Genomic DNA, 23,278 nt, shown 5'->3' with positions numbered 1-23,278 from the left:
CTCTATTAAATACATAGAAAATAAATACGAGAATCTATAAAGATAAATTGCATGGCATTTAAATTGTATCGTAAAAAAATGTTAAATTTAAAAAATATTAATATTACTATACGTTAAATTAATACTATTAATACTATTATTTACGAGATATTTTAGGAAAGGCAATTCTTCTCTCTTTTTCTCGTTAGAAAAAATGTTATTTTACGTATTACTTTCACACACTATTCAAGTCTAGCTGTCTGACCATTCGTTATGCTTTACTACATTGTGTGCATGACACGTAGCTATGTTTCCCTTTTCAACATGCGGAAAGATACTCATACATACATTATAAGACAGACGTTTACGCTCAGTGGCAGTTATATAAAGTGAGATAAGGATACGATTTTACAACAAGTTTTTTAATAAAAGTGACTTACATTTCGGAAAAACTTCACGACATTTACGATAGCTATTCACTAATTATTTATTATAGTATCTGACGACGGCAGGGTAAATTTCATAAAAAAAATATGTTTTTCTTCATTTTTCTGAAGAAATTAATAAAGATATTGTTAACATAATTTTATTAAAACACTGGATTATATTTATTGTGTCATATGTATAATAGGAACTGTATGCAAACAACAAATCAATTATTAGCATTTAAAAAACGCTAATATATTTCATCTTATTTTACATTTAAAAAATCTTAAAAAAACCAATATTATTATGAGAAAACCAATATTTATATAAATGCTATTCACATACATACATTTAAACAAAACTGTCAATCTTTATGCAAAATGTTGCAATAAAGTTTTAAAGTCGGGAAAAAGAAATTTGTATATAAGTTAATTACATCATTTTTTAACTGAGAAAATATAATTCAAAATTAAAATTTGCCGCCTAATTCTTTACTTTAGCAGACTATTTGGCAGTCTGTAAGATTCACGCACGCGCTAAGAGCTTGCAATTCCATTATTAGGAGACTTTAGACCTTCTATGCTCTAGTTGTGCATAAGAGAGATGTATTTAAGTAAAATTATTCGATTCTAAATGTGCAAGTGTGCGGAAAGCTGCTGTGCTTAGCGGCTCGCATCGCGGCGTGAGGTAATTGTGAATACATCAATATGTCGAACGATATAACACCAAAAACTTTGTAAGTATTGTTTCATGATATTGTTTTTATAATTTTATAATAATATATTTCAAATAATTTATACATATAGAAAAAAAACATACAATGCACGTAAAATAGCTATACATCGATTACAAAATATCTTTCACGAATTTGCATTATTAATAGGGTAAAGTTATCTATTATGAAAATGTTTTTGAAAAATTGATAAGAAACAAATATGTAATTAAGCGAAATAAATATTTTATGGAATACTTAAAATTTTGACGTAAAATAAAGGTAAAACTGAAAGAGTATTATTAAAAATTTAAACGTAAAAATTCTTTTTTTCAACAACATGCATATCCCCGGTTTAGAAAAGTATAGGGGTTCCTAATATGGAAAGTTTTCAAAGTCCATAAAAAAATATCAAAAAACACATAAAAAGTATCAAAAACAAACAAAAACAATTTAAATCTCAGACAATTTAAATAAACTTATAAATATCTGTCTTATAAATATTAAAATAAAAAGTGTTCGTAAAACTATTAAAAATGTCAGCTTAAATGCTTAAAAGACGCTTAAAAAATTATTTTATTATTCAAAAGTTAAAAATAAAATATTTAGCCTCATTTTGGATCATAGGTTTATTAGGTAATCAAATTTTTAATATTTAAATAGCTTATAAAAATAAAGAGAAGGTGAACATTAGGCAACTGTTCATTTTCCCATAATAGGCAACATGAATAGCTCCAAAGAGATTTTACTTTTTATTATAAATTTTTCAACTGATTAATGAAATTTATACTATAAATAAAAAATTCATAATATGTAGAATATGACTGCCTAATCATATTTGTAAAAATCTCTTACTTCAATACTCAAAACTTCACATCTAAACAAAATGAAACTCTAACAACTCTCATTACACAAACGACCACGTGGCTCACTGTCAATGACAAACTGCGGCTATTACGTATTATATAGAAGACGTGGATTTCTCTACGTATTGCATAAAGAACTGCTAAGTTAAAGCATTTGCCAAGCGAAAAACATCATCTCCTCAAATTAGAAAAGCTCTCTTATAATAGGTAACTTTATGTTTGCATTTACATATCATCTTAAAAAGATGTACATAAATTATTTTATATAATAAAATAATAAAGAATAATAAATCTTTTTGGAAATTATTTAAAATTGTATTACTTGTGGACATATGTCATATAAAGTTTATAAATATAAATGTATAACAAAAATTTTATTCTGTGATATTTAAGCATGAATTAAATTTATATGATTTTGTGATTATTCTAAATCAAAATATTTGTGATTATTTTAATATTTGATCTATGTTTGTAATTTTGCTATTTTTCATGATTTCGCTTTTGTGTTTATGGGTATATTTAATACAAAACTCATAGTTTAAGATAAATTCTGGACTGTGGTTTGAGTGTTATATATTTTCATCTCTCTTAGAATATTACATAGCCAATTTAATGGTTCTCCTAATATTCTTACTTCCGCGCATCAAGCTCCTCTTCCAGTGATTAAATGAAGAAGTATTATGGTCATCCGAGCTTAGTTTATGTATGTTCGTATTGCGGTGCGTTTTATTCCACGATACATATAACGAGTTAATGGCAACTTTATGCGCGACTCCGATGACATTTACTGCTGCTCTATTCTTGCTCCGTTCACGTAACAGCCGCCCGTATTATCGTATTGTTTCCTGAAGCACTCTTCATTGTTCTTCCATTACGGAAATCGAGCTTCGACTACGAGTTTAGAATTTATCGTGCGGTACATACCACCGTGTATGGTATACATTTCGGAAATTTGGATTTTTGCCTATTTCCGCTCTAATTCGGCCGTCGGACATATGGATTTCTGGCACGTATCCATCCCCCGCTATATTTTCTGGAACAACTCGCCGTTTCGTGACTATACTAATCTCTATTAAGATTTAGCGATCGCAAATTCGAATTCAAAATTAATTGTAAATTTCAAATTAATAGTCATTTTTAAATAGTTATTTTTTCTTATACGTAACTTATTTTAATGATTCGGATTGTTTTCAAATAGATATAATTTTTAGACATAAAATGTAATATTATATTAATCATAAAGAATACCTTAAAAAACATGTTTTTAGAAATTTTTTAAAATCATTTTTGACAAAAGGAAATTAATATATATTATTGCTTATAAATCCTCGCATGTATATATGCAATATAATTTTTTTTACAACTGCATATATAATAACAAATCTTTTACTTTCTTAATTATTGATGTTAATTTAGGTATATTGGCAACTTGGATCATGCAGTGTCGGAGAGTTTGTTATGTGCTTTGTTCTCACACATCGGCACCATTAATAATTGCAAGATCATCAGAGAGGTAAGACGTTATTGCATGTTTGTAATTTTATAACAGTCTTTGTTATAAAATTTTACCTAAAATTGTTTTGCAATTGAATATAAAATATGGAAATATGACAGCAAAAGAATTGATAACTATAAGAAACTATGCAACATATTATGATAATATACTTTAAATTTTTTACAATAATGCATTATTTTTCCTATTGGCACAATCGATTTTGTCTCATCAAAGTTACACCTTTCGCAGACGATTGTGGCCATTTACATGATACGTTATCACGATTGGAACGCGGACCGAGACAAGCCAGTTTCTCTTTCGTGATCTGCAAACTCCACCCTCAAAGATCGTATCGTTTGCACGGAAGCCCGCATTAAGGCAGGCACTTCTGTCGTTATATCGATAATCACGAGCAGTAGGTGAACATACGTCTTACTTAACACAGCTGCATTAATAGTCACTTAGTTCTCAGAATGTAATATGATCTTTCTATTGTCTAAGATAACATCTCGATCTGCCATGTCTCTATTTTTTAAATTATTACTTAATTAAAAATGCAATAATGCTGATTTTAATTTTGTGTTTCTAGAAAAATATAAAAATTAAAAATAAGATAAAAATAAAAGAGATTTATTAAAAAATTATTTATTATATAAAGATAAAATAAGATAAAAGAATATTTTCAAATTCCTTCATTCAAATATTTCTTTCATTTTTATTGTCGCTGAACATTATTTATAAGCATGTATATATTAAATTAAGATATTCTTTTTCGATTGATAATATCATAAAATATGATAATTATGTTCTCAGCGTTTTTCATTAAAAAATATTAATTATCGGATGAAAATTATAGTTGTGTGAGTTAAAAATTAATAATTCTTGAATAAAAGCAGGACTTGCAATTCATCAACAAAACTGTACATACACGTATAGACATATACGCACACGTAAAGGGATAGAGGGTCATGGGTTTTTTTACTCAAAAGAATGATAACATTTTGCAGAAGCGTGCACCCACGTACACACTTACGTGATTGCACGCAAAAACAACAGCCAGACAGAGACACAAACGCCCACGAACGTACGTAATTGCAAAACGTGCGGACACGGCAGATGCGTGAGATCATCAAACGTTAAGGTTCGTACACTTTTCTCCTTGATTCTCATAAGATTTAGCCTCTTACTTATTTCTCTCCGCCTTTCTCGGCTTGTTATATATTATTTTTCTTCTATACTAGTTGGTTGCATGCACCACGAGATATACGCTCGTTGCACGGTGCGGTTTCGTGCGACGTAACACTTGTTCATCATCCACCTTCGTGTATACGTCACACAAAGTTTTTTCCTCATCGTCACTGTTCTTCCCTTGTTTCCTAGAGCTCTTTTTTTTCTTCCTCCCTTCATTAAGCAGCAAGTATATAAGCGATATGCGCTGTCTATCACGGAAGATATTATGTGGCTCGCGAAGTAATATTAGCGAAGTACGTCAATCTCATTCTTTTTCCGTACATATTTGCCATTAAAAATGTTGAAGAAACAATTGGGAGAGGACAGATAACAGGAATTAATAAAATTAAATTTTTTATATTTTTATGTTTATTGTTTCTCTAATAACTTTTAAATTTTTAACAAAATTCTAATTAGTATTTTAATTATAAAAGCATTTTTTTGTGTTTTTAGCATCGTAAGTTAATGATGTGAATTTCTATGAAAAAGTTTACAAATTTTTTATTTGCATGCCTGCATTTGATATATATTTTAATATTTTCTTTCAAAAAATTTTGAATTCAAATATAATTTAACCTCGCATAATATTAAAATGATAATATAATTTTATTTCATATTTCTAGCATATCACTGATTAAATATTTTCAAAACATTTTTAATTTAAGCCATTTTTCGTCGGTTTTTATACATTTTTTTCTTTATATATACATTGCATATATAGTGTAAAAGCATATGTAAAAGCATATAATGTAAAATCTATCAACATAAATTTTTTAGAAAATTATAACATTATCTCTTATATTCAAATAATTAAAAATTTTGTTTAAATCACTTTTTGTTTCTTTATATTGTTTATAATATTTGTAAATTTTCCAATATTTTTTCTTATATCATGATATTTACATTATTAAAAAATAATAATTTTATATATGCATACATATGTATACCAATATTGATGCCGAATAAAAAATTCAATCAAAGATAAATTTTATAGGGTATTTTTTCCTCAATTCAATAAATATTGCCAGTAAACCAAATTGTTGATATTACTAACCCCAAAAGAATATTCGCCAATTAAATATTGAAAAAATTGAAATAGTAGTTATTTTTTTTCCCATATTACTGTCTGATAAATATTACCGAATTAAATAATTCAAAAATTGAATCTAATTCCTACAATTATTAATAATAATCGTTAATAGTAATGTCTAATGATGTGCATTGTATGTGATATCGATTCTATTTTAGCTTTACTGACATACATATGTTTACTGGAATGAAATTATCACTGTGACATGTACGAGTAACATGAGATCGCATGTATGTGTGTAAAAGAATCAAGGAGATTAATGTACGAACAATTATATTTTGTAAACTAGAATGAGATTGTAATAGAGAGAAAAAGAGAGAGATACGAGGCGTGAAACAAATTCTATTAAAATCGAAATCAATGCAATTACTTAACTATCACATTTTCCATAATAAGCATAACGGGTTTATTATTTGATTATACTTTTTATAGAAAATGTTGTTATACCTGCAATTCTTTCCAATTATTCAAAATAATTATTTTTGTGCTATAGATTATACTACAGTACAGATTAAGTTTTCAGAGAATTTATCTCGTTCAATTTATTAAGAATCTTAAAATTTATTTTAACGATAATTCTTAAAGAAATCATTACAGATGAGCGTATATTGTAGCATTGTTCTAGTTATATCATGTAATATATGTATATAGTTGCTTTAAAGATAATTAGTGATTAACTTAATAAGATTGCAAATGATAAAAAATTTTGCGGTTAAAGTTCGCGGAGCTTTCTACTGACATATACGAGACAATTTTGCTTCCTGATTTACGTGACAAAAAGTAGGAAGAATGTAAGCTTTCACTTTTTCTCATGCAGCCATATATAATACAATGCTAATTGCTACTGTCGATAATGCTAAACGGATTATTCACTTTTGTTTTAGCAAGTTTAGTTTCGAAGCAGTTATATCCTGAATAGTAAAGTGACACTTAACACGAATATTTTTCTCATTTTTTCCTCAGTTTGGTCCAATGCTGAATAGTGTCGCGCGAGTATCTGTCATGATCTGTCAAATAAAAGCACAGCATTTTTCTGATATCTTCGATATCGACTACACAAGAGTATGTTTTAAAGATACAGGGTTATCTGAAGTATTTGCCGACAAGTATTAATAAAACGTATGTCATATTTGTAAGTTACTGAACATAAAAGTCAATACATAAATTATTTTAAAATAAAATATGACCCAAGTATTATAAAATATCATTTAAATAACACTGTTTTCCTCATTTATTCATTTGACGCGCACTATTTCACAATCATATAATACTTTCTCCCAATTTTTTAAAATAAGAAACTTTTATAATTTTTACAATAAATTTGTTATTATATATATCTGTAAAATATAAAAGTAATTTCCAAACTTATAATAAAATGTCCATTCAAGTAGGATTCACAATTATTTATAATTATTATTTAATATAGATACTCTTTTTTGTTTCTTAGTAACGATATATTAAAAATTTTTTTAGTTATTATTATTTCAAGAACGTTTTTTTAAATGTGTTATTTCATAAATTTTTAAGATTTTAATAATGCGCATTATATATGAGAAATATGCGATAGAATAAAATATAAATGACAGAAATAAAGAATATAGAAATAAAGTTGAGATATTTTGCAACATTATGACTATATATAAATGCTATAAATAATAGATAACATATTTCATGATTAATTTATTTAATAATTAATTGGTAATATATGTAAAGTTTATAAAATACATGTATTGAATGTGATAAAACAATTATAAAATTATGTTTTTCTATTTAAAAATAAAATAAAATAAAATGGGAAAAAATAGAAAATATCAAAATTATTAAAAGAAATATATATATATATATATATATATATATATATATATATATATATATATACAATATATAATATTAATTAGATTCCATTTTATGGTACATACACACACACACACACACACACATATATATACACACAGATGTGGGATCTGTTTAATAGTAGAACAGTTTTAACGAAGAACGTAGTTCTTTATCATATATAGACGAGCTCTATTTTCGGTTCAAGTTATTAAAATTATTATTCAGTCTTGCGATATCGAATCGCTATTGCTCACGACGATGCTGTCATCTCTAATATCATTTGGATAGTTAATGCATATCAATATTTTATGTATTCCGCATAAGCAGCGGAGTAGGTATTTGCGTTTATTAGCTATAAACCTTCTGCAGGTGGGGGTTGTCACTGCGGGACGAATTTATGAAACGCATTTCCCGTGAAAATGACGGTTCAGAGACGAAGGTTTTTGTACATTATTATTTTGTCGTGGAAAAGAGAGAATGTTAAGCTTTTATTCGGCACAGATCTGACTATTCGCACTTTGCAATGTCTAAGAGAGAGAGAAATCCATTATTGCCATTCCGCAATGCGTTGACTTATTTTTATAAATTTGCTTTGCAATGAGAAAGTCAATTAGGTAATCAATTTTATTTACATAAAATTAGTCACACACAGGAAATTAATCAATTTCTCAAATTAAATATAAAAGCAACATGACTTCAAGTTTAATTTCGTTTGATTAATATCTAGATTTTTCATTATTGCCTTCATGAACATTTTCCTGTACACACTTTATTTTTTTAATTAATGCCTTTCAACTGAGAGAAACGCGAATATTCTTCAAATGTTTCAGTAAGATATTTGGAACGTGCTTTGTTCGAGCAGTTTCCTTAATTGAATTTAAGTAGACGGAACGCTCAGGTGAGTCCTTTCATTGTACGATGTACCAGGTGATATAACTAATACCATTCTGTTTTGTTATTCCTGATATCGTATATTTCGCTATCCCATTAATTTAAACGCAACCTGAAATGAAAGATTCATTTGAATATGCATATCGATGTAAAATCAATTTATACATATCTGTAACAATGAGAGAGACAAACATTATCTATACAAATACTCTTGCGAAGAAATAATAGTGATATCCATTTTTAACAATTATAAATGTAACAATTATAATATAAACTCTTTATACTAAAAAATCAAGTAAAATCGTATTAAAATAAATTTTAATGAATGTAATAATTTAATCGTTTTATGTGTAAAATTTTTTTTAATATTTTCATATTATAAAAAAATATATATCTTATTATGATACAATACTATAACTTTATAAAAAAGTTTAATTATGGTATAACATATATCATGAAATATTAAGAATTATGTCGAATGTCAAGAAATAAAATAATTTCATATATATTTAGAATTATAAATATATGTCTAATATCAATTTGCTTGAAGAGATGGCAATATCAAATTTCATGCGGCTAAAATTGACATTGTGTGTGCTTTGCGTTCATGCAAAATGCGAAAAGATCGTTCATCATTCCGCATAATGTGCAGTTGAGTCCAGAGAACATGGAAAACGTCACAGGAAGTGGATCCTGAGAATACTTTCAAACTATTTTCTTCGCGACGTTAGCAAAAACGCAAAGTGCGGTTGCTTTCGGCACAATTGATCGTTGCGCAACGTGTGTGTGAGTCCCCTTATATGTATAAAAATATGATAGTAATATGGAAATTTTATTTACATTAATGCTAGTAACTTTTAGGATCCCATTTATCAAAGTTTTGCGACAGTCGTAAAGTCTGCGGCAGCTTTTGTTTTGAAAAACTTTATTTTGCATAATCAAGGTATGCACGTAACGCAATACAAAGACTGCTTTATTTCGTTATGAGGATTGACTAGAAATTGTTCTGACTCGCAATTGTGTATATTAAGATCATCTGTATTTAATCATTCATATTAAAATCATCTATGCTATCTTTTAAAAAGTAACAATGCAAGATATATTTTATTTGTATAAAATCGCTCTAATCAGGAACCAAGAAAATATGAAAAGTGATAACTTAGAATTCATACATACAAACGCAATCAATTTCTTTTTGATTTATATAGAGAGTTATATACCATGTGGCAATGAAATGGTCTGCCTCTTGCCGCAGGAAAATATATTGTTCTATATGATACATGTCCCGTGGGAAACTCATCTGTGAGTGTTTGCAAACATATTTAGAGTCATAGCACATTGTGAAAACAACAAAAGTTGCCGAATTATTTTAACAATAAATCAAAGCTGTCGATATTGTTTCAAGATAGTTTTTCAAAATATATTCTTCCCACAATATTTATAATATTTTGAATAAATACTGAGAGATTCCTAACGCTGATGTTATTTGGAAGTTTGCAAAGCATATTCAAACTATTCAACGATACATGCATATCGATATTTTCATTTTCCTTTTCGACAGCTTCCACATATTCTGCGAGCATGAGAGGCTCGTGCATTTGTATGTTTCGACATATTAACTAGACGAAATCGCAGTTAAACAGACGTCGCACATATTCGTGGCGTGTGATGTAAAGTCCGTTCTTTCGTAATTCGAATTAATAGAATTGTGCACCTCACTGTCGCCCCCGCTGCTGCCGCTTCCGACACCTCGAAGTTAAAGGCAGCCTATTCCCGGGTAGCTCCGACGCATTCGAGCAAACGAGCCGCGACAGTCGAGCGAAATGCAATTTCGAGGACGAGTGGCGGTATGTCGGGGTTCGAAGGGAGAGGGGAAGGTTTAAGAAGGAGATGAGAAGGAGTGAGGATCAGTGTGTCGCTTCAAGAGCTGCTCGATACATAGTACGCGGGGTAACGAGAATTTTATGCGAGAGCACATTCCTTCTCCCTCGTCCCTCGCTCTTTTCGTCCTCTTATTCTCTCTCTCTTTCTCCTTTTTTCTCCCCTTATTCTCATTTTTCTCTTTTTCTTTTTTCTTTCCTTTCTTCCATTTTCCCTAACGTTCTTTCTTCGTTCGCATACATCCCTCTTCCTGACCGTCTTTCACTTTTTGCGCGAGAAGAATCGCAGTACAGGATGTTACCTTGTGGGTAACTGTAGCAGACGGGGTGTAAGAGGGAGGGTATGTCTCCAATTCTGTAAGTAACTTCTGTCCTGGATACTGAACCCGTTGCACTTTCATGTTGCAAACGTACGTTCGTAGCGAAGAGAAGAGGAGAGTTGGGTCGCGCGCGATATACTTATCCCGCTCGCATGTGCATACGTCTGCACGTGTGCCCGCTCGCGAAGATGCACGCACAGCCTGTCCTGTGACCACAGAATGCAGAATAGGAGGAAACAGTCTGCGCTTTATTGTTGGTTCTGATTTAAGAGTATGTATCCGATATTTCCTCGAATAAATGCCAACCGATGTAGTGTGCGGGAGGTACCGCGTATCATTATCTAAAAAGTAACCATTGGCAAAAACCGCGATTTTATAGATTCTTAAATTTTATTACAATTTATTGCTACGCTAATTTAATGGATAACTTTTGTGATCAAACAATATAATCTCTTGTTTTACATTTCTTAAATTTACAAAATAATATTGTAAAATTTTAAAGCATAGAAAGTAGAAACTTTAGTTTAAGCCATTATTAACATTTTAGCGTAATTTTATTAACAATTTAAAAAAGAATGACATATATATATATATATATATATATATATATATATATATATATATATATATATTACCTTTTTTCAAATCCTGAAAACCGATATATTTCTTAAAAAAGTTAATAAATCGAGATTATAAGCAAAGTAATCAAGTTAATAAAGTTTTTATTGTTATTCGTTATATTGAATCGAAACTGAAATCTTTTAAATTTTCATCGCTATTCGCACGTGTGGATCTGTAAGATAAATGTAGTCGATAAGTACGTATATGCGTTTTTCTCGGTCAAAAGGAACGGAGGTATGTATACTTTGGGCACATAGAAAGTCAAACTGGCTAGTAAATTGAGAGCTGGTGTCACAGTTTTGGCGAATTTCCAAGGAGGCGAGTCTCTTCCTTGTCGGTTTCGCTTCGTGAACGACAATTCCTTGTCTAAATCTCCCACGAATGACAGTGTAACTCTTAAAGGAAAGACACAATCACAAAACAACAAACTTTTGAGAGAGATATTTTTCTCGATTTTTTGTTATTTTTAATTACGAAAAATTAAATTTCAATGTATAGATTTTTTTTTATATAAGAGTTATCCAATTAACACTCTAAAATTTAATTAATAATTTTGTTTGAAAATTATTTGTAAATATTAAAATTATTTGTAATGTTTCACCCACGAAAGGAAAAATTTTATTACTCACTAAATCCAAGTAGATCAGCATGCTAAAGAGATCATACATGCCGCCTGATCTGTCCGAATAGCACCACAAAACACGTCTGCGTAAGGCTTGGATTTCCATCCTGGGCAATTATTCTGGTAATTAACGTCGACAGGTCATAAGGGTAGCGCGCGGCCGAATGAGTTGGGGAAAGGGGGGTCGCCCGAGAGTTTATTACAAAGATATACGGCAGCCGGAGACTCTCACACTCGTTCGCGTTTTGTACGTGCGCGATATATACTTTCACGCTTCCGGCGGCTCTACCCGGAGAATTTCAACTATTTCCGCGGATGATGCACGCTCCTGGAACTGTCCCGGTCGTTTGCGAAGCACCATTACGGACAAACATGCGACTTAATAATGAATGTGTTGCGCGTAATCTATGTACAAGCTCTATCTCAGATGCACCGTACTAATTCATTTGGTAATTGCTAAATATCTGCAAAATGTGCAAAGTAAGTATATTAAATGTTCAACACAAATTCTTCTTTAATTATAGTCTTCTATGGTGAATTTAATACCGATTCTTCTTTAATAATAGTTTAAATGTTTATCATTTCTTTTTTATATGTTATAATATTTTAATTGGCAATTACACTTAATTAGCAATCTATAAAGCAGAAATTGTTGATTGTACATTTAATAATATTTATATTATTTCATCGAATTATTTATGATTTGTCTGATTTATATGATAAATGAAAAATATTTTACTTTTATTTTGATTTTCTGTAGTATACATTTTACAAATGCGAAATTTTATATTTGCGAAACATACCTAATTTTACCAATTCCAAGTTCTATTAGTAGTTCATGAGTGAAGTAATTATTTACAAGTTAAAAATTTTACGCTTGAATGAAATTAATGTATCGACAATGGGTGGCTAACACGCACATATTTAAAAATTTCTCATTAAATAAATATTGTATACATGACACAATGAAATAAAAATACTTTTAAATGATACTCGCGTGATATTAAATTTTAGCGATAAAATAAACTTATCACGTTTGGTCGGAAAGAAAATTTCAACTATAAGGAATTCATAAATCGAAATGTATTTTAGTTATTCTTACACATATTATATCCAGAATAAGCATTAATTATTTTCAAATGTACGAAGCAATTATATATAAAATGGTGACTAATACAACATATTCGGTATTTCATGCTTACAATATTTGTCGATATCTTTAATTAAAAAATTACTTATATAATAATAATAAATTGATACGATTGAATGAAATTTATCAATCAGACAAATTTAAAAAACTCTGTTTTATTTAAGAAATCGGATTTTTGTCACTGTCATGAATGATGGTGGTTGTTGAACGATCAAGCCGAAGCGCAATATAACAATAAATCAAGTGAATAGAAAACTAAGGAGTGAAAAAAAGCTCGTTGAAAGAGAAAGAGTAAATTTGGAGACGCGCCAGAGTAACAAACAGTCACTGGGTGACGGTTTTCGTAGTTGCCAATTGCTCGCATCTTTTCCACTTTCTTTAGCTTCCTTCTATGTTCTTTTTACCGCGTTTCTACGCCTCATATAGCTTTCGGTTCCCTTTTACGTGTCTTTCCGACTTTCCTGTACAACTCGCCACACCTAGATTTGCAGTGAGTAAAGTGAAAGAAAGAGAGAGAGCGACGATTCGCGTCATAAATCACACGACGGCAAATAATTCATAAATGATAGTCGTCGTTTTCGCGGTATTTTAACTCGAGCTCGTTGTCCTCCATCTAAAATGCCTTGTTCCACTTTTATTTCACGTTCACTTCCGTTTCGACTCCCAGTTGCCCTTCTCTTTTATTTATTTTATAAATTTTTATGTAGCCATCGACTTTTTATATTCTCGCGATTGGTAATATTAGAATGTTTGATTTTATACCAAGAAGATTCTCGTGAAAAGTCGACATTCCTCGAAAGTTATTGGTAGTTAATGTCGATATCGAAAATGTACGGTTTATAAAATGTCTTGCTTTCGTTACTTTTCTCTCGTTTGATAGATCTCTAAACATATAAAAAATATTATCAATACAGAAAATTAATTATTTTGCGCGACATCTCTTTTCTCTTTTCTCTAATTCTCATACTATACATTATTGTATATCCTTTTCTACGTTTTCGTTTTTTATGCTTTCCGCCGGTCGAGAACGATTAATGCAAATTTTATTGCCAGATTCCACCAGCACGTATCGCGGCGCAATAACTTGGTTTGTCGTTGCCGTTTGCAAGCTGTGCATGCTGACGCGATTAGAATTAATTAATTATATGTCGCCAATTTTTTGTAATTTTCATCTTGAGAAACATTTTGGTTTCCAAACTCTCCATACAAAGCGCGATTCTTTATATTCTAATAACGTTTTCTTCTTGTAGATACTCATATAAAAATTTATATTAGATAATAATTATTTAATTAGTAATTATAATATAATGTTTTTATACTATAAGATTTAATCAACAAAACCCTATAACGTGCTAATTGTAATCATCAATAGTAATACATTGATTATTTTTTTATTATTTCCTGTTTATTTCGTTCAATGTTATTCTCACACTCTCTACAAATATTATTTTCCTTTATCTTTGGTCTATTTCCAATTTCTAATGAAACACGTTATCAGATTGGAATAATGTATCCAATTATTTATCGCTTGAATTTTAAGCGAGATGGTGAGAGCGAATGGGTATAATAAAAATTGTCGAGCGATCTCCAGAGAAGGATAAATGTAAAACGTGGCGAGATAGAAGCGGGAGATCGAGGATATTCGAAAAGGAGGCCGCGATGAAAGTTCAAGCACCGACGATCAGAAGTCAGGTTTAGGCCATCGACTTTCTTTTCATGTGCCAAACAGGTTTCATCGATGAAGGGTGTTTGACCTTGACGCTCCGGCCGTGATCCAGAAAAGCTAATGCAACTTCCTCGTTCGTTAAAATCTCGCGATATAATCTCCAATTTCAATTCCATTACTTTTTTGATTAATCGATTGTTTCTTTATATTAACAATTATAATAATAATTATTACAGTAATCAGTTAGTTGACTACTATAATAATTATTGCTAAGAAATAATTAAAATTAAAAATTATCAAGACTTAAACAAACGCGAAGACGTATTAATATTATTAATAAAAATATTATTACAGCTATCGTGTGAGTTTAAGTGATACAATAAATTTTATGTATTTATAATATAATTTAAAATTAATTACACAATTATAATATTAATAAAATATTAATACAACTATAATATTAATAAAATAGTATACATATTTATTATAATATATGTATTGCTGATATATTTTCATGTTTTGAGTACGTATTTCATATTCGTAGTTCTATGCAAGTTCGCAAATTTTACTTCAGTAAAATGTAATCCCTTACCTTATAACATTCACTGCTCGTTTTACTTACTTTTGACATCCTAGGCACGCATAAATTTCCAAGTTTGCGAAGCCATTTAGCAAACTTTCTACATAAAGAATATACTGTTTCGCAGTTGTAATTAATTAAATTATTAGCTTACTCTTTGGAGATAAACGTTTGAATGCTTGTAATTCTAATAGACAAGGAATATCAGCAGATAAATTTTTTTGCAATGCATCATTTATGGATGTAAAAAAAACTTTTTAAATTTAATCTGTGTAAAATTCTTCAAATTTATCTAACTTAAAATTAAAAATTGTTAGTATTTTTTTTATAATATATGTTCCTTAAAAAATTGTCAAAAAAATAACTTTAAATTGATTATCCGCAAGTAAACAAAGGTACACGTAAAAATAGGAAAACACCGCGCGGAGACTTATCGATTATTATTTTAGCCTGTGACGCAATTCCTGCGTACATAAAAAGTGATTTTACCCGTCAGGCACGTGGAGAGCGATTCGACGACGGAAAGTGTTTGCCGACATGCCGAATCGATTTCGAATGACGGGAGATCCAGCACCTCGAGCGAGCATCGAGGGATCCATCTAAACGGGGATCTTTCGATTTAAAGTCTCCTTCCGACGTCGTGGGATATGGGATACGGCAGTGTAGTTTCGCTCCCGTGAAGGTTCCTGTTTCCAGAGGAAAAGGGAGTTGGAGAGGAGGCCCTTTTCGCTTTTCCTGGAATTTTATCTGTCTGGGTAGGATACTTCTGCCTTAGGAGGGGTATAAGGGGACGAAGCTATAATACCCCGGCAGAGGTAAGATAAGACAAGACGCGGAGAGGAGTTCGTCCGTCACTGCAGCGAAATTCCGTCCGCAATCTCTGAAGGAATCTTTGGTATCCCAGCAGCCAACGGCTGTACATCCCTCCGGTATATACAGCCTTGTTCCCTGCTACAGCATCCTCATGGCAACCTCGTGAACTTCGGTTAAGACACGCAAGAAGGGTCGTCGACGCGCGGAACGGACAGAGGAGTAAGAAAACGAAAAGACAAATGAGGAAATGTGGAACTTCGTCGACCGGACCGGACATAGCGATGCGAGGAGGAAACTGATAAAGTAATAGTTTCATTTTACGACGAGAAAACGGTCCGAGAAATATGTGTGGCCCGAATGAGGAGAACTCATTCCGGTTGCCGCCTTAGAGCTCCTCTGGACATCGACTCGTCGGTCGTGCTCTTTCATCATTCCAAACGGGACGTCGCATGTTACGTATATACCTTCGAGGTCAGCGTAACACGATGATCATACCTAAGGAATATCAAGAAAAAGCTACGCGAAAATATGAAAAAATTTACGAGAAAAAATATAATATAAGATAATACAGTGAAGCATAAATTTTAGCTAAAAATATTGGCTAAATTATACTAAATTTAAAAAATATATAAATATAAATATTAGAAACTTTTTAACTATTAATTTAATAATCAAAATATAATCGGAGTTATAATTATCAGAGATATAATTATTTCCTTTTATGCTACTATTTTTAAATAAATTTCAGTAAAAACATATGCGTTTATAATTTCTTTTTATATGTAATAATAATAATATAATATTAAGATACAAATTACATATTTGATGACATTTTCCTTCGGTCTGTGTCAAAGCCTTGAACTTTGATATTCTTCAAGAAAGAATGAAGAGATAATCATTGCGCGAGTCCTAATTAAGGTTAATTATGCAGAGATATAGTGTATAACGGAGACAATCTCTCCATTGAGAAAGGAACATTTCCTCGTCTCGATATATACGATTCTCTTTTAGATTTCTGATAATAATATTGATAATTACGGTGAGACCAAAGCATGTAAAAGTGCAATTTATAATGATTACTGATTAATATTAAATTGTTTCTTAAATTATAAGGATCGAACTAAGTAGAAACTTCTTGACTTTCACAATAACAAATGACACTTAGAGAAACTTTCATAAAAAATGTTTAATTGTAGTCTTCATTTATTGCTAATAGTCTAATAAAATGCGATAATTGATTTTAATAACAGTTAATTAAAAGGTATAAATCTTCCTTATTTAAATATCGGAAGTAAACTCGTTCTCATATGAATATCTATGAATAATAAGTATTCGCCTTTCACTTTTAACGCCTCTTTTCTGTTAAGCAAGCAGAAACTCAGTCGTAAGAATTTTTGATTTCTGTAGAAATGAATACGAAGATAAATATTTTTTTATCAATTTTATAAGTACTGAAGCTTTTTATATGCATCTTAAGTGCGTATTTTCTATTTCTTCATATTGTACGACACCAGTGATTTTAAAATATCAATAAGCTCAAAGTTTTTAAGTTTATTATGCTTTTTACAGAAACACTTTTAAAGTCTTATTTTGTGTGATGGCAAGAATGTTAAGATTTGCAGTGTTTCTTGTAATAAAATTGTATACTCAAAAGAGCGAAAGTAAACGCACGAAGCATAGCACGAATTGCTTTTTTATGCCTAATGCAAATGCAAGGTGTGAAAATTGTTCTTATATAGTAACGAGAGCCAAGTTTAGTGTCGTGTGACCTGTTTCATTTGATTAAATAAAATAAAACGCGTACGCTGGAACTCGACATAGTTTTGTAATCTTTTCAGGTTGAAATGTTCATTTAAAAAGTAATGTGTCGTTTATATCGAGAATTTAACTATTTTTAGATTGGCATTTTTGTGCATGTCTTATTAAAATATATATAATACATGTTTTACAAAAAGATATGACATTAATCGAAAACATGGAAATTTTGAATCAAAGAAAATATTAATCAATATTTATCTTGCAAGTTTGTGAAGAAATATCGTTCTATCGTATAATTAAATTCCTTATATAATTTATTACATAACTAATCGCTAATGCAACTGTTGTCATCGTGATCGTTAACAACCGCAGTGCAGCGTATCGATTAATCTTCTGTGCGATAATAGAAAAGTTAACTCATTGCTCATTTTCTCCAGGAAATCGGCAGCATACGTCATCTACCCGTACAAGCAAAGCCGAGAAATTTGCATATCATTGCGCTCAAAACAAAGTCATGTATGACCTCAATATATGAAACGAGGCAAAAAAAGTTGATTTAGTATAGTCAAAGAATTGCAGAAAATTACTGATTTATATTATATACATATTTTTTTCTTTTATCATTATAAATATTACAAATATATTATAGCGCAATACGATAGAATGACTCTTTAATTTATATTAAATTCGTATCTATATAAAATATATTTCTTTATGTATTATGAATTATATCTTATGTATTAACTTTCAATATAAAAATGTATAATAATTAATTTTATAAAATAAAATAATGACGTGCGATTATTCTCGTTATATCATATATTTACTTTGCTTATTGATCAAATTGCAGTATTCACTATCATCTAGAATACATTAAACTATAGGTGATAAGATGAAGCATTCAAAAATACATTTGATATATCGTATGCTTTAAATGTAGCTTATTTGTGTAGTTTTATTATGTATTACATTATTAAATGTAGATAATAGTTTTTTTACTTATTTAATAGATAATTTACATCACATTTGTTAAGGAAAATTATTTTATCTCATTATCTCATAAAAACTATCTTATAAAATTTTATAACAGAAATATCTACGAGAACAGAATGTGCATTAAGTACATAATTAGGTGATGATAATATGCTTTAAGAAACGCACAAACATGTACAATTAATTAGAGAACAATTGTATTAACTGTATTTATTAATTATATCTCATGTAGTAAGATACATAGATAAATTTGTTTTTAGAAGAGCGTAGATTATAAATAATGAGTAATCTGTATAAAGCATGTACTACAATTTATCATTAAAATAGAGAAATTCTAATTATCGTTGAATCTCTGTATAAGATAATATTTAACTGCTCTATTGTTAGATGCATCATTAGATGCTCCATTTAACATAAGCAATTAATATAAGCTTTTTCTCATTATTTGGAAGTATTCTCGTTTGCATTTTACAATTTTTTTTTATAAACTTACAATATATTCTTAATCTGTATACATAATAATATATAAAAATTTTTAAATAGATTTTATTTTATAACAAATACATTATTTTAATACTTTTTTATTATTATATATATATATATTTATATATATTTATATATATATATTTTTTTTCTTTATTCACAAAGCACAACATCCTACTTATACTTTATAATTTGATTAGACTATCTTTTTAAAAAATATAATTGGCATACTTTTTTATTTTTCTTATTCTTTTCTTTTTCTTTATTTTTCGAGCTGTTGGTTTACTTCGTCCGTAAATCACTTCAAATTTTCTATGAGCGTATTTTTGGCGCGTAGCGTGCTGATTGAGCGTGACTGGAGTAGTAGATATCCTATCTCTTGATTCACGAAACGATGGGAAAAGTGTAGCACGATCTAATTCTCATTTTAGTTTGTGAGCATGTACTACATTTTAATGTCGATTAGCAATTTCTATATGATACAATGCCTAAATACTTGTGTTAAATCTTATTGTTTTAATATTTTCTCCATATGATCGAATTTCATAGAAACGATCCTATTACGTAAAAATATACAGGCTTTGTAAGATTTTATATTTGTCAAAGTTAAGTGTGTGTAAGTATAAAATAATCTGTAAGCATGAGAGATATCGGTTAAGGTGGAGTAAGACACTTTCTCCAGTCATCGAACATTAGATTTCATGAGACGTCTTCTGCTTCTCGAAGCGGAATTCCCAGCACAAAGTAAGCGATTTGTGGTCAAAGGATAATAACAGACTTTTTTATGAGTTTGATTTACGCATAAACTAAAGGAAGAGATATCGTGCAAAGTGTTAGAGAAACATTGCCGATTGTGGTATCTAATTTTTATTCTCATAGTTGTACCGTTGATTAGCAAAGTTGCTTATTCTTTTGTTGAAAGCCTATGATATTAAAACTGTTTTGAAAACGTCACGATAGCGACTATTTTGCTTAATAACTTTTCTACTTGTTTATGATTGAGATTGTAAAGTATAAAATTAGAAAAATTTCACGAATAGTATATGATATAAAAATATATTTGTTTTATATTTATCAAAATCCATAACAAAAGAAATGATAAAATATTTAAAATGTATGTATGTTGAGAAATTCGATAGCAAGTTTATGTGTATTACTTTTACCGAGAACTACGACCAAGTCCATTTGCGGCATATTGCTTTCTGTATACATAGTGTACGCTGTGTATTAATTGAGAAGAAAATCATTTGTAAAATGATGTGAAAAATAATACATACATGATTGGAATTGTGAGAAATGCGACAAATGTGTAAGGATATATAATGTAAAATTCGAGAGAGTGTAACAATGTACTTATTTTCATTGAAGGATGTAAAGATGTTAATTGCATGCATTAGGCATTTCCTGAAAATCTATGAAAGCAAGTAAAAATATGTGCATTATGTAGGTACATGATTGCTTCTACTATGCTTCTGCTATACCCATCATTACATTACAATATTGTTTGGATGATCTACGACTGATTTTCTCCTCCGCAACACTCCATCGTCCCACGCAAAGTTAGCTTTTCTCTTGGAGTATCTCCATTTATGACAATCATAACTTTCTAAAGAAATATCGTCATCACACACCACTCGTACATTCTTATCTACGCGCGATAAAGCATGTCCAGCAGATTGCATATCGTGAGCAAATAATTATACATATATTTGTAAACTTTTATTTTTATTCATATATATGGATGCTACTATCTACCGTTTAGATCTATTATTTCGTGAGACTTTATTTAATATATGTATTTTCGTTAATAGATTTTATTTAATATGTATTTTTGCTCAATAAATTATAATAAGATTATTTATTTAACTGTATGTCTTTTTATAATAAAATATTAAAATATTATATTTGTGTATTATATAAGCGGATGTCCTTGTACATAGGCGCGGATGTATGAAAAAGGAAAGCAAAGGCCGCAGCAACTTTTTTACTTACTTTATGACACAAACATCGATAGTAAATAAGTATAAATAAAAGCTTGTTATGTAAACTCGCGGGTCATTGAACCAAGTGCTTTGTCATGCGTTGATCTCATCGTCGCAACGACGCAAACTCGATTTCACGCTTCGTATCATCGGATATCGGAAGGGCATAGGAATCTGAACTGTCTGGTTACGCGGTTACGATCAGTTAGGCTTTCGACCACGTGAGACAGCTCGACACCTTGGCCTTCTATATTGTCATCTTATTACATGACTGTGACATTCATAGATCACATTCAAATCGATTTGCGTAGCATATAAATTTGCTATTTGAATTTATATTCCTTATCCGATTGACACATGACAAAAGAAATTTAAATAGTGAGATTATATCTTTTATTGCTTTAAATATTTATTTATATATAAATATATAAATTATATGTATAACGTAGCTTGCGGAGGATATTTTATTTAATAAATATTTAATTTTCATCAAAAATCTTTTCAGAATGAGCATCATATATATTTATATTTGTTTATAATTGAATATATGTTTGGAATAACATATTGTTATTCTATATATTTTAATAATTTGCAAGATTTGTAAGATTTGTATTTAAATTTAATTGAATATACATATAATAACAGTTTATATTAAACTATATCGAAATATATATTTTATATGAATTAAGAAAATTATGCAATTACTATTATAAATTTAATTTAATGGAATAAATCGATATTGTGTGTGTGTATGTGTGTGTGTGTAAGTCGGCCAGTAAAAGCCTCGAGGAATATGTCAGAAATATCGTTTCACGAGTGAATGGGCCTTCACCAAGGTAAAGAAAGTGACCCATACACGAGGCCAGTAACATAAAATATGTATCAATTTAATTTTGAGATTCATAAAGGAACATAAAAATCAGATCTACTATACTTGATAATAGACAAACAAAAAATTTTATTGGTGCATTAGTTATATTCTATAACATATTAAAAATATATAAAATATTAAAAATCCCTTTCTCTCTTAAATAATTCACATATTTTTATTTATAATTTTTTAATTTATATTATAAAGTATCCATGCTACATAAAATTTTGAAAATTCGTTTTTATATAACACACATAAATAGATTTTTAATATAATTTTATATTAAAAATGTATTTGTGTTGCACGGAAGATAAATGATTTTCGAAATTTTAGGTAGTGTGAACTTCGTGTATTCAAATAAATTAGGGTTGTAAACTTCGGATTAATGACGGTGAGTGATCTCTCCTAGCATCTTCTACCTACCTTAGGGATTACAAAATTAAGCGTATTTTATGGATAAAGTTGTAAAGTCGTGTAACAGGTTAATATATCTTTCTGTTTCATTTTGTAATGCTAAACAGTATTTGGCGGAACCATAATTCAGTAAATTAACAGACATATATTATTTTAAGTGAAATATTTCGCTCGAGTTGCGATTGTATATTTGCTTGTATTCTGTAAAATAAAATTCCGAAACATATTGCACATGTAATTGTTAATAAATTAAACATTAACTATAATTCTATTTAAAATTGATTTTTATTTACATGTTTTATTATTTAGTAGTATATGTAAAAATTACACAATTATCCAGCATAATTTCCGTTTTCTTATCGTTTTTTATCAATATTGTTATCAATATCGTTTTCTATTACGATAATATCTATATCTTCTACTATTTTACAGTTGAAAGTCAGAATGCTGGTCTTATTATTTCGCGTCAATGAGACGATTGAATCGCTGTGCGAAGTATATACCTTACGCGTCTTCTCGTGCATTCTCGCACTGGCGTTGCATCAATGGCCGCACAGAATGCATAGCAATGCACAGTCGTATAATTTAGTAAGATATTGC

At 29.6% G+C, this 23,278-nt stretch overlaps 1 protein-coding gene across 1 annotated transcript in view; it reads left to right on the top strand.

Annotated features, from left to right (window-relative positions):
- Nucleotides 1-79: 79 nt before the first annotated feature.
- LOC145963579 (uncharacterized) overlaps nucleotides 80-23,278 on the top strand; it is a 45,750-nt gene continuing 22,551 nt past the window's right edge. The window contains exons 1-2 of the mRNA XM_083085681.1: nucleotides 80-1,141; nucleotides 3,400-3,496. Of these exons, the coding sequence (XP_082941807.1) occupies nucleotides 1,113-1,141; nucleotides 3,400-3,496 (126 nt within the window). The 5' untranslated portion in view covers nucleotides 80-1,112. The remainder of the gene's footprint in view (nucleotides 1,142-3,399; nucleotides 3,497-23,278) is intronic.

Source organism: Camponotus vicinus, unplaced genomic scaffold, assembly GCF_025532165.1.
Source record: "Camponotus vicinus isolate PSW18456_S1 unplaced genomic scaffold, iyCamVici1.0 SCAF_1, whole genome shotgun sequence".
Classification (NCBI taxonomy): Eukaryota; Metazoa; Arthropoda; class Insecta; order Hymenoptera; family Formicidae; genus Camponotus; species Camponotus vicinus.
Note: the sequence above shows the minus strand (reverse complement) of the source record. Positions and strands in the feature narration are given on the sequence as shown.